The sequence below is a fragment of the Chiloscyllium punctatum genome, chromosome 37 (assembly GCF_047496795.1).
Source record: "Chiloscyllium punctatum isolate Juve2018m chromosome 37, sChiPun1.3, whole genome shotgun sequence".
NCBI lineage: Eukaryota > Metazoa > Chordata > Chondrichthyes > Orectolobiformes > Hemiscylliidae > Chiloscyllium > Chiloscyllium punctatum.
The window spans coordinates 19,541,396-19,555,432 of NC_092775.1; the positions used below are offsets into that span (position 1 = coordinate 19,541,396).

At 39.1% G+C, this 14,037-nt stretch overlaps 1 protein-coding gene across 1 annotated transcript in view; it reads right to left on the reverse strand.

Annotated features, from left to right (window-relative positions):
* Nucleotides 1-2,326: 2,326 nt before the first annotated feature.
* The window catches only part of LOC140462914 (transcription initiation factor TFIID subunit 4-like), a 102,006-nt gene continuing 90,295 nt past the window's right edge, over nt 2,327-14,037 (reverse strand). The window contains exons 13-15 of the mRNA XM_072556392.1: nt 11,035-11,091; nt 7,949-8,074; nt 2,327-3,853 (exon numbers count right to left, since the gene is read on the reverse strand). Coding sequence (XP_072412493.1) covers nt 3,689-3,853; nt 7,949-8,074; nt 11,035-11,091 — 348 coding nt within the window. The 3' untranslated portion in view covers nt 2,327-3,688. The remainder of the gene's footprint in view (nt 3,854-7,948; nt 8,075-11,034; nt 11,092-14,037) is intronic.

Here is a 14,037-nt window from a genome sequence, read left to right on the forward strand (position 1 = left end):
CAATTGTACCAGCCTCCAACACATCCTCTGGCAGCTCATTCCATATATGTACCACCCTCTGCATGAAAAAGTTGCCCCTTAGGTCTCTTTTATATCTTTCCACTCTCAGCCTAAACCTATGCCCTCTAGTTCTGGTCTCCCCGCCCCCAGGGAAAAGACTGTCTATTTATCCTATCCACGTCCCTCATAATTTTGTAAACTTCTAGAAGGTCACCCCTCAGCCTCCAACACTCCAGCGAAAACAGCCCCAACCTGTTCGTGTTCCCTTCTTTCTTTCTGCTTAGTGTTGGTGCATCTGTCTGTCTGATGGCCTGCTGGGTTTCTTCAGTAAGTCCGCCGTCTTTCAGAGCTGCTAGGAAGTTCTTTTTGTCGTTAAGGTTATAGCACAAATTAGTTTTGGCTCAGCTGTAGCATTGTGTCCAACTTTAGAAACAATGTGAAGGCATTGGAAAGGGTGTAGAAGACTTTGAGATTGGTTCGAAGGATGAGAAATCTCAGTTATGAAGGTCAACTACAAAAGTTGGGACTATTTTTCTTGTATAAGAGAAGGCTGAGAGGAGATTTGACTGAAGTATTCAAAATAATGAGAGGTCTACACAGAGTAAATGGAGAGAGCCGATTTCCATTCACGAAAGGTAAGCATGTTCAGTCTTTTGCCTCGTAGCATTTACTTGTATCTCATGGACCTGAGGGATCATATATAATTGCTCTGTTCCTATGTATATTGCGAAACTTTGGGTCTCTCTGAATTAAGCCTTATTTGGTGATGAGGTCACTGCTATATACACAAGCTTTTCTAAACCCATAGCATTATACAATTGAAATGATAACTTTGCAAGTATAGGAAAGATATTGTGAAACATGAAATGATTCAGAAAAGATTTAAAAGAATGTTGCCAGTGTTGGACGGTTTGAGCTTTAGGGAGAGGCTGAACAGGCTGGGGCTGTTTCTCTGGAGCATCAGAGGCTGAGAGGTGACCTTATAGAGGTTTATAAAATCATGACAGGCATGGATAGGGTAAATAGCCAAGGTCTTTTTCCCAGCGTAAGGAGAGTCTAAAACTAGAGGGCATAGGTTTAAGGGAAGAGGGATAAGATTTAAAAGGAACCTAAGGGCAACTTTTTCACACAGATGGTGTATGTATGGAATGAGCTACCAGAGGAAGTGGTACAGTTACATCTAAAAGGCATCGGGGTGGCTACATAAATAGGGAGGGTTTAGAGGGATATGGGCCAAATGTTGGCAAATGGGACTAGATTTAGACAGGATAATTTGTTGGCATGAACGAGTTAGACTGAAGAGTCTGTTCTAATGCTGTACATTTCTATGACTCTATGATTGAGAGCAAGAGTAAGCAGCCAAATTAATTAGTAAAAGAAGCAAAAACGTGATATGGGCATAGCATTTTCATTGTTAGGATCGGAAATGTACTGTTTAGAGAATGTGATTTTCAAAGGAGAATTAGTTATTTAAAAAGAACAAAAATGCATCGTTACGGGTTACAGACATGAGAATGGCACGAAGTGAAACGTTCATTCAGAGAGCTGGCTAAAGTCAATGGGCCGAATGGCCTTCTTTGGCACTGTAACAATTCTGCAATTCTGTTTTTCCTTCTGTGAAACCTTTGGCTATGATTTGGGATCCTCAGTTTGTTCTTGCGTGCGCATAGTAAGTGTGCTTACACTGACCTTAACAGGATTGCGAATCATTAACTGGATACAAGACTTAAAAATGAAAATACTGAAACCACTGAGACACTGTTAACTAGACAACAATAACAATATAAATGTTGAATAATTTGAGACATCCTAATATGTCCAACTATGTTTCCCTACACTGAGAATTTATCACGACAAATGAACAAATTTCCTTAATTCCCTTTTCTAACACTAGCATTGGAATATGATGAATAATGTAGTTTGTTATTGCTAAGCTGCCGATTTGTATTTTCTTATTTTTTTTCAAGCTTTGCTGTTAGGAACTATTTCAATTTTACTGGAACTGGTTATTTATCAAGAGTACAGTAAATGACTAAAATTATCCTGCACATTACACTATAGCCAAATGCTACCATGACATATGCTTGCTTAATCACAGATTGTGCTGCATGTTTTTTAAAACAGAGGAATACACATATTCTTATTAGCTTCTCCAATTGCTTACAGGGGTTTGCTCGAAATACATAACCTAAACTAATAACCTGTAACTTTAACAAGCACCAAAGACGACAGAAAGCAAAGTACAGATAAATTCATTGTTTTAATAAAGGAGTTAATTCTCTTTCAATCCTATATAAAACAATAGTAATTAAAAACTTCCTTTTTTGAAAGTAAAATATTTACATATTAACAAGTAACTGTGCAAAATTTACATGAAAAATGGAAAGACAGGATTTGTAAAAGACCAAGGTTGTAACAGTTTTCAGGCATTGGTAAAAATACTGATTAGTTTTCAGTTTACACACAGAACTCATCAGCTTAATAGCATCTTAAATGTTTCTTTTAACAACATAAAATTACACACAAAGAAAGCAAAAGTATTTACAATCATAATGTCCTATCGATAGACAATCATTTAATACAATAACCTCTGAAAATATAAAGAAAAATTTAGTATTTTTTGTATAAAAAAATAGATACAAAGAAGGGACATCGCTCTGGTTACCATTAAGTAGGTCCATAGCTTGCATACAGTCTTTTTACCAAAATAATTACGGTTTACATTGCAATTTATGTTATGTGCCAAAATTATGTACAAATTATTAGCTCACTGATAGACACCAGCAAATTGTTTTCTACACGTGATTCATACCAAGTAACAATCCTTTCACAATTCACCATTTCTTAGATTTTTTTTAACTAAAGTTTTACATTAGCTAGGTAGCCAACACAGTGCAAGTAATGTATATTTATGCAGAAAAGTTATTTTTTAAATCCTTTACGGCATCATGTATTGTATCAAATAAAAAAAAAGCATTTTTTTCTTTTTACAAATGCCCTACAACATTCACAAAAGAAACCCTTCTTAAAGGCTTCCAAGGAAAGCCTCTGACATGCAAATCACATGGTGAGAACTGCAGAGTTACCACTGAACAAACTCTCCTAACTCTTCACAAACCATACATTTACAAAAGCTAAATTGAGAAAAGTACAGCAAAAGAATGGAAACAATGAAAAGTGGATAAAGATACAATAATGAAAATGTTTTTTTGCTCCATGTCCTTGAAGGTAAAACAATCCAAGGTTGTTAGCTTCAGACCCATATAATTCAAAGTCTTTTAAGCCAAAAGATTCAAAAACAGAATACTTAAATGTTTCAAGTTGCTACTAATCTGCCAAAAAGTTGGCAAATTATACACTGGTGAAATCAGAATCAGTTTTTAAATATGGCTTGTTTGGCAAGAAGGCCACTCAGTCAGGAGACGAGAAGTGATCAGACTTTTTATTTTATAAATAAAGTATCCACAGGTCTCGCTGTATTCATTTTTCTAACTAAAATCCAAAACTTTAAAAACAGAAAGAGTTAATGTAAAGCTGAACATTAAAACATTCTCCCATTTGTAGAGTTCCACCTGTTCTCCAACTCTCTATCTTTCTTTCCTTACCTCCGTCCCCCCAAAAACTGCAAAGAAAAAGAAATGGCAGAAGGTTGTCTCGGTCAAAATCAAAAGAAATCAACCCAGGACGTTTATTTAAGGAATGCACGGTACAGCATTAGTGAATGGCTTGTCTCACGCTCATTCTCCAAGCAGAAGATAAGGTCCCTGAGGTTGACTCTTGTTATTCGTTGCCGTGTGAACTGTCTAGGTGTTCCAACTCCAGAGGCTCCTGGTGTCCCGCCCGTACTGGGTCCCTAGAACAAAAAGAGAGAATGGATAACATATCGTGTTCGACTATAAATTCAAGGATTTATAAGGTACTGAAACATACCAATTTAAATTCCAGCAACTTTATCTTAGTCTCTAATGCCTGAAAATATGCTTTGTAAATTGCTTTACTTCATATTGCCAATACATTGTCTATTATAGAGTCATACAGCACAGACTATTACCCACATTCGACAATCAAGCTTGCAAATCTCTTGTGTGAGATACATAAAACAGATATTGTCAGGCTAACTAAATGATTTGTTTGGTGAAGAAGTCAGTAACAACTTTTTCCCTTGAAGTTATTGTTTATAAATATTAAATTTACTGTTTTGTTTAAGAGCCAGTTCTTTAGAACAACTGCAGTTCCAGCAGCTGCATGTAACTTTATGGTTTACTGTCATTTGATTTAAACCGGAACCTAAATTAATGACTCTAAAGATTTCAAATTAAACAGCTGAATATGCAGGTTAACATGAAATTGCCACGACTGTAAGAGTTCTGAATTGTGTCCTTCAATTTGTCTCTAAGAAAATATTTCTCTGTCCACAAGTTTATGGTCTGCAAGAGATAGCTGGATCATCTCCTCTCTGAATTGCACGTGAAGGAGAGAATGGGATTTGAAACAGTTTTAAGCTGTGAATTAGCAAAACATGTTTAGTATGTCATCAAATTAATAGCTTTATTGTAACTGCACTCAATATAGGAATTTTATTTATTCTTTTACCAAAGATGAATCAAAACTTTGGAAAAAAAATTACAGGAAGCCATTGGTGTATAAATGCAGGGCAAGAAATATAAATACAGATTTTGTCAGTTTGTGACCAGTTTATAAACATAGATTAGGAAAGTTTTGTTGGGAATGGTTTTCTCCTGATTTGCAAAAGCAAGTTTACATTGGAAGGGCTCAGCATAGAGTCATAGAGATGTAAAGTATGGAAACAGACCCTTTGGTCCAACTCGTCCATACCAACCAGATATCCTAACCTAATCTAGTCCCATATCCTTCTAAACTCTTCCTATTCAAATATCCATCCAGATGCCTTTTAAATGTTGCAATTGTACCAGCCTCCACCACTTCCTCTGGCAGCTCATTCCATCCATGCACCACCCTCAGCATTAAAAAGTTGCCCCTTAGCTCCCTTTAAAAGTTTTACCCTCTGAGCCAAAAACTATGCTCTCTAGGTCTGGACTCCCCCACCCCAGAGAAAAGACCTTATTGATTTTTCCTATCCATGCCCCTCATGATTTTATAAACCTCTATAAAGTCACCTCTCAGCCTCCGACACTTCAGAGAAAACAGTCCCAAGCCTATTCGCTCTCTCCCTACAGTTCAAATCCTTCCACCCTGGCAACATCCTTGTAAATCTTCTCTGAATCCTTTCAAGTTTCACGACATAAGCAACATTTCCCCACATTCTGTCAGTTATAGCATTTATCAAGTTTTGAGAAGATTTGTAGCTCAGGTTGAGGTCCTAGATGTAAGTTTGCTCAGTGAGCTGAAAGGTTCATTTTCAGATGTTTCATCACCATATGTTTCATCACCATACTATGTAACATCTTCAGTGAGCCTGTGGACAAAGCACTGCTGGTATTTCCTGCTTTCTACTGATAGGTATTGTATAGGTATATGGAGGATAGTGGGTTAGTGTGGGTTAGTGTAGGTTAGGTGGGCTTTGATCGGCGCAACATTGAGGGCCGAAGGGCCTGTACTGCGCTGTATTCTTCTATGTTCTATGTTTGGGTTTCCTTGGGTTGGTGATGTCATTTCCTGTTCTTTTTCTCAGGGGGTGGTAAATGGGATCCAAGTCAATGTGTTTGTTGATAGAGTTCCGGTTGGAATGCCATGCTTCTAGGAATTCTCGTGCGTGTCTCTGTTTGGCTTGTTCTAAGGATGGATGGGTCGTCCCAATCAAAGTGGTGTCCTTCCTTATGCGTATCCACTTAATACTAGTGACAGAGGGTCATGTCGTTTTGTGGCTAGTTGACATTCGTGTATCCTGGTGGCTGGTTTTCTGCCTGTTTATCCAATGTAGTGTTTGTTACTGTTCTTTAATTCTATAAATGACATTAGTTTTGCTTGTCTGTATAGCTTCTTTCAGGTTCATTAGCTGCTGTTTTAGTGTGTCGGTGGGTTCATGGGCTACCATGATGCCAAGGGGTCTGAGTAGTCGGATGACGAAATGTCTGAAAATGAACCTTCCAGCTCAGCGAGCAAACCTATATTCTTTAGCATTTATAATCAAAGAAAACATCTTCCTAACTATCAATCTTGGTCTATGACAAAATTGTTGGACTGAGCTTAGAAGGGAAAACTCAAAGGAAGAATGGCAAAAGAAAATGGTAACTGAATGGAGCAGCAAGAAACTTTGCTTCCATTTTCAGACAGTGCTATTTTGTACAGCGAAGGATAGAGCACAGGCAGAAAACTACACACATTCATAATATTAACCCACTTAATACTACTGAGGGCGCATTAAGAGCCTACACCAGATACATTTGTTTTTCTAATTTTCACGTAGGCAGCAAAACTTCAGCTTGGATTTTACTCCAGCTGAACAAGACAGAGCCAAATTTCATGTCCAGGATGAAAACCTGGTCCACTGTTTAGGATTCCAACATCACAACTGCTTCTTCTTTAGGTCTAAGCTTGTGCAGTGGCATGCCCATTGGGCTTTGTGTAGAAACTCTGAAAAAATTATAAAAGAATGTACCACTCAATCTATAGAATCAGTGCTGGTGTATTCTTCTAATTCACTCAACAGCCTTTCCAAAACATTTTAATTCAAATACAGGTTATCTCTGATTTAGCACAAAGAATGGCTTTCAAATAAATTGTACTAAATAGCTAACCATGCCATTTTGCCAAGTTTGTGCATCATGCACTTCAGTTGCCCAAATGCTCCAAAAGCCTGTTTCACCTGGAATCACCCACCAAATAAAGCCAACAGAAGACACATCCCATAAAAGTATTGATGAAAACAATCCAGACAGACAAAAATAATACTGTTATAGTTTTGTACAAAATTGTTGACTCAAATGACTCATATCTTAAAAGGACAATAAGATCATTTAAAATATGGTAGGCTAGGGACACCCACAGAGCTGTTTGGATTGGAGATCCAGGATTACGGCCCAATGATAGTGGAGAGGTAGTAATATAGTTCCAAATCAGGAAGGTGTTTAGCTTGAAAGGGAATTTGAAAATGATGCTACTTCCATGCATCTAATGTCCTTGTACTTCTAAATGATAGAGGTCAGGATTCTGGAAGGTACTTTCAAAGGAGCTTTGGTAAAAAGGGTGGCACTGTGGCTCAGTGGTTAGCATTGCTGCCTCACAGCACCAGCATCCCAGGTTCGATTCCAGCCTTGGATGACTGTCTGTGGGGACTTTGCAGATTCTCAGTGTGCCTGCGTGGGTATCCTCCGGCTACTCCGGTTTCCTCCCACAGTCCAAAGATGTGCAGGCTAGGTGAATTGGTCGTGCTAAATTGCTCATTGTGTTAGGTGCATTAGTCAGGGGTAAATGTAGGGGAGTGGGTCTGGGTGGGTTACTCTTCGGAGGGTTGATGTGGACTTGTTGCATCAAAGGGCCTGTTTCCATACTGTAGGGAATCTAATCTAATTTAAAAAATCTAAATTGTTGCTATGTATCTTGTAGATAGTCCATACTGCTGCCACTATACATCAGTGGTAAAGAAAGCAGATGTTTAAGGTGGTGTATAAAATGCCAATAAAGCAGGCTGCTTTGTTCTGGATAATGTCAAGCTTCAGGATTGTTACTGGAGCTTCAGTGATCCAGGCAGTTGCAGAATATTCTGTCACACTCTTTATTTGTGCCTTGTAGATAGGTGGTGCACAGGGCCTGGGGAGTCAGAGTGTCAGCTACAAACTCTATGGCCTCTTGTAGCCGCAGTATTTAAGTGGCTGCTCCAGTTTAGTTTCTGGTCAGTGATGGCCTCCAGGATATTGATAGTGGGGATTCAGCGGTGGAATGATACTTGTGTAGGGTGAATGTTACTGAACCTGCTTTGGAATTTTGTGTAGCATTCATATAGTAATGATATATAATTCTATAGTACCTCTGTCCCAGCTCCAATGCCAGGTCCTGGTGAATCAACCTTCCGCTTCTTTCTGGGGCCAATTGCTGCTAATGCAGTTAAATTGGCTTCCCTCTGCCTCATCTGAGCCAATTCCTGTTGTTGCATCTAGGAATCAAAGAGTGGATCATTTATTCATGTGAAAATAGTGAATATTCTGAATATATCAAAAGTCATACTACTAGAACATGACAAATGACTCGAAAGTTTATTACTAAAATTTGATAAATAATCAATTTCAATCAACGCTGGATGAGAAAACAGTCTTAACTAGCCTAAAATATTAACCTTTAGGAATTGTTATTTCTGTTTTCAAAATTTGCAGGTGACACAAAACTTGGAAATATTGTCAACTGTGGAGAATCATTTTTTAAAACCTCTTTTATGCAAGTGGACATCATTGGCAAGGCGACCATTTCCAGTCCACTGTTAATTAGTGGCTCAATTTCAAAGTTGGCTAAAATTTAACCATTTTGCTGCAGAGCTGGCATCACATATAGGTTAGACTCGCTGAGAATGCCAGACTCCCTTCCCTGTAGGAATTAGTGAACCAGATGCTTTTTTTTCAAAACAAACCCCAAATTAATGATGGTTTGATGTCATGGTCACTATTACTGAGACTATCTTTCACCTTTTAAAAATTTTTACTAATTGAACTACATCAGCTGCTATTGAATCCTTATTCCTAAAGCCCGGACCTCTGAAGTACCAGGCCTGAGACATGACCACTATTCCACTATCTTTCCCTTTTGTGACAGACTGCAAGTGGATGCAGACTAGTGGAGCGAACCAGTCAGGTGGCTGATGAAATGTAATGTGTAAAGTGATTCATTTTGGAAGGAAGAACAAGATTAGTCAATAAAGAATGTGATTCAAAAATGGAAAAGAAAGTAGCAATATTTACACATATAGTTGAAGGTGGCAGAGAGGATTGAGAAAGTGGTTGATACAGCATATGGAATTCTGAGTTTAAAAAGAGTAGAGAGCAAGGATGTTATGATAGGCTGTTAAGAAACCTTTGTTTAGCCTCATGAGTGTTGTGTTTAATTCTGGACGTCCCACTTTAGGAAGGATGTGAAATTATTTTAGAAAGTGTATGAGATTGGTTACAGGCATAAGGAACTTCAATCATGTGGATAGATTGAAGAAACAAGGATTGGTTTCCTTCGAAGAGAAACTTGAGATTTGCCAGAGATATTAGAAAGGAAGGGTCTGGACAAAGTTGATAGGGGAAAAACAGGTTTGTGTTTGCCAAAAGTAGCAATAAAACAGTTTTAACGTAGTAGGTGGCTAAAATTTGGAATGCATTGACTGAGAGAATGACGTGGGAATATTCAACTGCAGCTTTCAAAAAGGAATTGGACAATTACCTGAAGCTAAATAATCTGTAGGGATGGGGAAAAGGCAGGAGAGTGGGACTAGCGGATCTAGTTATGCAGAGAGACATCACAGACAAAATAATCTGTGCTTTATCAGTTCTATATTTTGTGTTCAGAAACAATAAGTTATATTCAAATAGTGCCTTAAATGTAATGAAATGTCCCAAGGCACTTTGTGTAGGAATTAAACAAAATATGATACTTATAAAATATTAGGTCAGATAAGAAAAAGCTTGGTCAAAGAAATAGTTTTCAAAGTGTGTACTGAAGGAGGAAAGCAGGGCAGAGAGTTATGGGGAGGGTATTCCAGAGCCTATAGCTGAGGAAAGCCAAAGTGCCACAAAGCAAAGACGAAGCAATTAACATTGGCAATGCACGTTAGGCCAGAATTAGAGGACTTCAGATACCTAGGAGGGTTGTCAGGCTGAAGGATGAGGCAAGGCTATGGAGGGATTTAAAAACAAGAACGAGAGTTTAAAAATCAAGATATTTCTTGAGCAGGAGCCAACATAAAGGCAGTGTAGATAGATGAATGGGAATTGGTGTGCCTTAAAACACAGCAACAGAGGTTTAGTTATCCTCAGGTTTACAAATGAGTGTGAGAATCCATCCAACTGTTATTATGCATAGCCAAGTTTTGTGCAATTATTGCTATTTTTCTTATCCATGATACCACTGCCTTGCTAGAGGTAGCAAGAACAATAACTTAGATGATAGAGTTTTATCATCTTCCCTGGGTGTCATGAAGTGCTTCAGAGCCAAATAACTACTTTTTGAAGTGATCACCACAATTGTTCACCAAAATGCAGTAACCATTTTTCACAAATTAGACAAATAACCAGTAACCTCTTTTCATGCTGATGACTAAATGAGCAATGTTTGTCAAAACACCAGGAAAATTCCCTCCTATCAGATCTCACATTTCTTTGAACTGACAACTCTGGCTAATATCCTGATGAAGGACTTTTGCCCGAAAAGTCGATTTCGAAGCTCCTTGGATGCTGCCTGAATTGCTGTGCTCTTCCAGCACCACTCTAATCCAGAACTCTGGCTAATATCCCATTCGAGAGATGCCACTTCTAACAATGTTGCACACACTCATTATGACACTGAAGTGTTGGTCTAGATTATAAGCACATACTTTGATATGGAGCATAAGCTGATAATCAACTGACTGATGCAGGAGAGCTTCCAACTAGGTCAAGCTAATACCTAGTAATGTAGGTAATATTTTGCATTCCAGGACATCACAATGGGAAAAGGAAGTATAACTGTTCTGAAATCTGATCACTGACAGTGGGATTCTGCAAATAAAAAGTTGTCAGCTTGTAAAAAAAAAATCAGGCTTGAAAGTAAGAGTACCACTGTGGCAAAGTGTATTATTCTGCCATAATATATAAAAGCAATCTTTACCTTTTTTTTTGCATAAGGACATCTCTTAAGGTTTCACATCAATTTTATCAACAAAATCTACATAGAATCTTCCTGCATACACATGCCACCTGAATATATTTTACTGAGTTATTTGATTCTACTATTAAGCTTGATCTCAGACCAACTAGTTTAACCAGAGGTTTGACTTCCTTTTTAGGTATTTCTATCCAGTGCACCCTGCAAGTATCTTGTACAGTGTGCTAAACTTGGTACAGCATTCTTTTGTAGCAAAGGGGGAAAAAGGATTATTCTTACCTCTTTGGCCTTTTGTTTTAGCCTAAGTTGCTCTGGGTCCTCTTGTCTGGAGCGAGACTGTTGACAAAAAGGAATAAAATAATAATTTGCAAAGTAATATCGTAGAAGGTGAGGATTAAGACTGACAATTATATAAATTCCTGTAAAAGTTACTGAGTTAGAAGTACTACAGTTTTTTTTTATTTATTCATTTTGTGGGATGTAGGTGTCACTGGCTGGCCAGCATTTATTGCCTGTCCCTAGTTGTGCTTGAGAAGGTGATGAGCTGCCTTCTTGAAACACTGCAGTTCACCTGCTGTGGGTTAACCCACAATGCTGTTAAGGAGGAAATTCCAGGATTTTGACCCAGCGACAGTGAAGGAACAGTAATGTATTTCCAAATCAGGATGGTGAGTGGGATCAAAAGAAACTTAAAGGTGGTGGTGTTCCCATGTATCTGTTGCCTTTGTCCTTTTAGATGGAAGTGGTCATGGGTTTGGAAAGTGCTGTCCGAGGTTCTTTGGGGAGTTTCTGCAGTGCATTTTGTAAATAGCACACACCGAGTGTCAGTGGTGGAGGGAGTGGATGCTGTGTCAATCAAGCAAACTGCTTTGTCCTGTTTGGGTGTTGTTGGGGCTGCACTCATCCAGGGAAGTGGGGAGTATTCTATGACTTTGCTAGCTTGTGTCTTGCAGATGGTGGACAGGATTTGGGGAGTCAGGAGATTGCTCTTGTAGCCATTGCAACTATGTGGTGAGTCCAGTTGAGTTTCTGATCAAGGATAACTCCCAGGGTGCTGATAGTGGGGAATTCAGTGAAAGTAACACCACTGAATGTCAAGGAGCAGTTATTAGTGATGATTATAGCCTGGCAATTGTGTGGCACGAATGTTACTTGCCACATGTCAGCCTAAGCCTGGATACTGTAAAGATCTTGTTGCTTTTGGACACAGACTGCTTCAGTGGCTGAGGAGATGTGAATGATGCTGAACATTGTGCAGCCATTGGTGAAACATCCCCACTTCTGACCTTATGATGGAGGGAAGGTCATTGATGAAGTAGCTGAAGACTCCTGCAGAGATGTGGTGAAGCGGAGATGACTGACCTCCAACAATCATGACCCTCTTCCTATGTTTCAGGTATGACTCTAACCACAAGAGAGTTTCCCCCGATACCCATTGATTCCGGTTTTAGGGGAACTCCATGATAACACACTTAATTGAATGCAGCCTTGGTGTCAAGGGCTGTCACTCTCCCCTCACCTCTGGAATTTTGTCCATGTTTGAACCAAGGCTGTAATGAAGTCAGGAACCCTGGCAGAATCCAAACTGGGTGTCACTGAGCAAGTTCTGCTTGATGCCACTGTTGATGAAACCTTCCATCACTTTACCAATGATCGATAGACTGACGGGGAGGTAATTAGTCAGATTGGATTTATCATGCTTTTTATGTACAGGATATACTTGGGCAATTTTCCACATTGTTGTATAGATGCCAATATTGTAACTATACTGGAACAGCTTGACTAGGGAACGGCAAGTTTTGGAGCACAAGTATTATTGCTATCAGTACTATTGCTGGAATGCTGTCAGGGCCCATAGTGTGTGCACTATCCAGTGCCTCCAACCATTCTTGATATCACATGGAGTGAATCGAATTGGGTGAGGACTGGTATCTGTAATGCTGGGGAGACAAACATTTGAGACGGACTCCAGTTTTATGATATTTTAATTTAGATTCTAAATTGCAATGATTTATTGTTACAGTTGAAAATTGTGAATGCACGATGAGAGAAATAATAACAAACAATATATTGGAAATACTTAGCTGTGGAGGCAACGTCTGTGGAGAGAAACACCGTTAACATTTCAGGTCAATGACCTTTCAAGAGAACTGAAATAAGATATGAATGCCAAGAACTTTAAGCCAGTGCAAGGGGAGAGGGGCAGGAAGCACAAATGCCATCATCGCATTGAATGGCTGAGTAAACACCATGTGTTGAATAGCCTACTTCTACTCTTGTACGTTATGGAGGGTCTACGGCAGGATGAAGGGCAGGAGAGATTAACCAAACCATTGACCATTTACATGTCATCAGGACACAACTTTTGTTTTCTTCAGTACATCCATTATCCCTGATCTAAGATGGCCGCAGGGTAGGGCTCCTGAGCTCACTTTTTTCTTTCTTTCGTTAGTGTTTTTTTTCCCTCTACATGCCCTCTGGAGGGAGCTCAGTTGTGGAGACAGTGGTGGTAACAGTAGTGACTACAGGCCCAGAACCTTAGCAGTCAATCACAAGGTGCCAGTTGTACATGGGCAGACCTCTGGTGGTCAGTGACATTGCGAAAGTGGCTGGGGCCCACAGTGAGACTCTGACAACCTTTGGTGAGGCGGCTGATGTCAAGATGGCAGCACAGAGGCCCAGGGATCGAGAGATCAAGCGTGGGGTGTGACTGAGAGAGAGAGAGAGTGTGAGAGAGAGAGAGTGTGAGAGAGAGAGAGTGTGAGAGTGATGGAGAGAGAGTGAGATGGAGAGAGTGAGAGTGTGTTTGATTGAACCTTCATGGAGCAACTGCAGGCCCATGGCGAAAGGAGGAGTGTAATTTGGAACTTTTAACTTTATTTCCTATTCTACTTTATACTAGGAAGAATTACATTGTTGACACTAATTGCTTTACTTTTCTTTTTTAACCTAACATTTTGTACCCAAGATGATGCTGTGACTGGCAACATTGTATACTTTTCACTGTACTCCAGTATTCCTGTACTTGAGTACACGTGACAATAAACCTAATTCTAATTCTTTTCACACTCTCAGGCTTTTGTTACAAGAGTGCTTCTTATCTAATAACCTGAAGGTCTTAAACTCTGGAAGATTGTGGAACACTGATTTATTTTAAATTAATTGGAAATATCTGGAGTGTTTAAAGTCATTGAAAGCTAACTGTGGACATGGAGTTTTGTTTTCCTTTAAGGCTTCTTGTAAATCATCAACCTGGTGATAATTGCTTTGTTGTAGACCTCG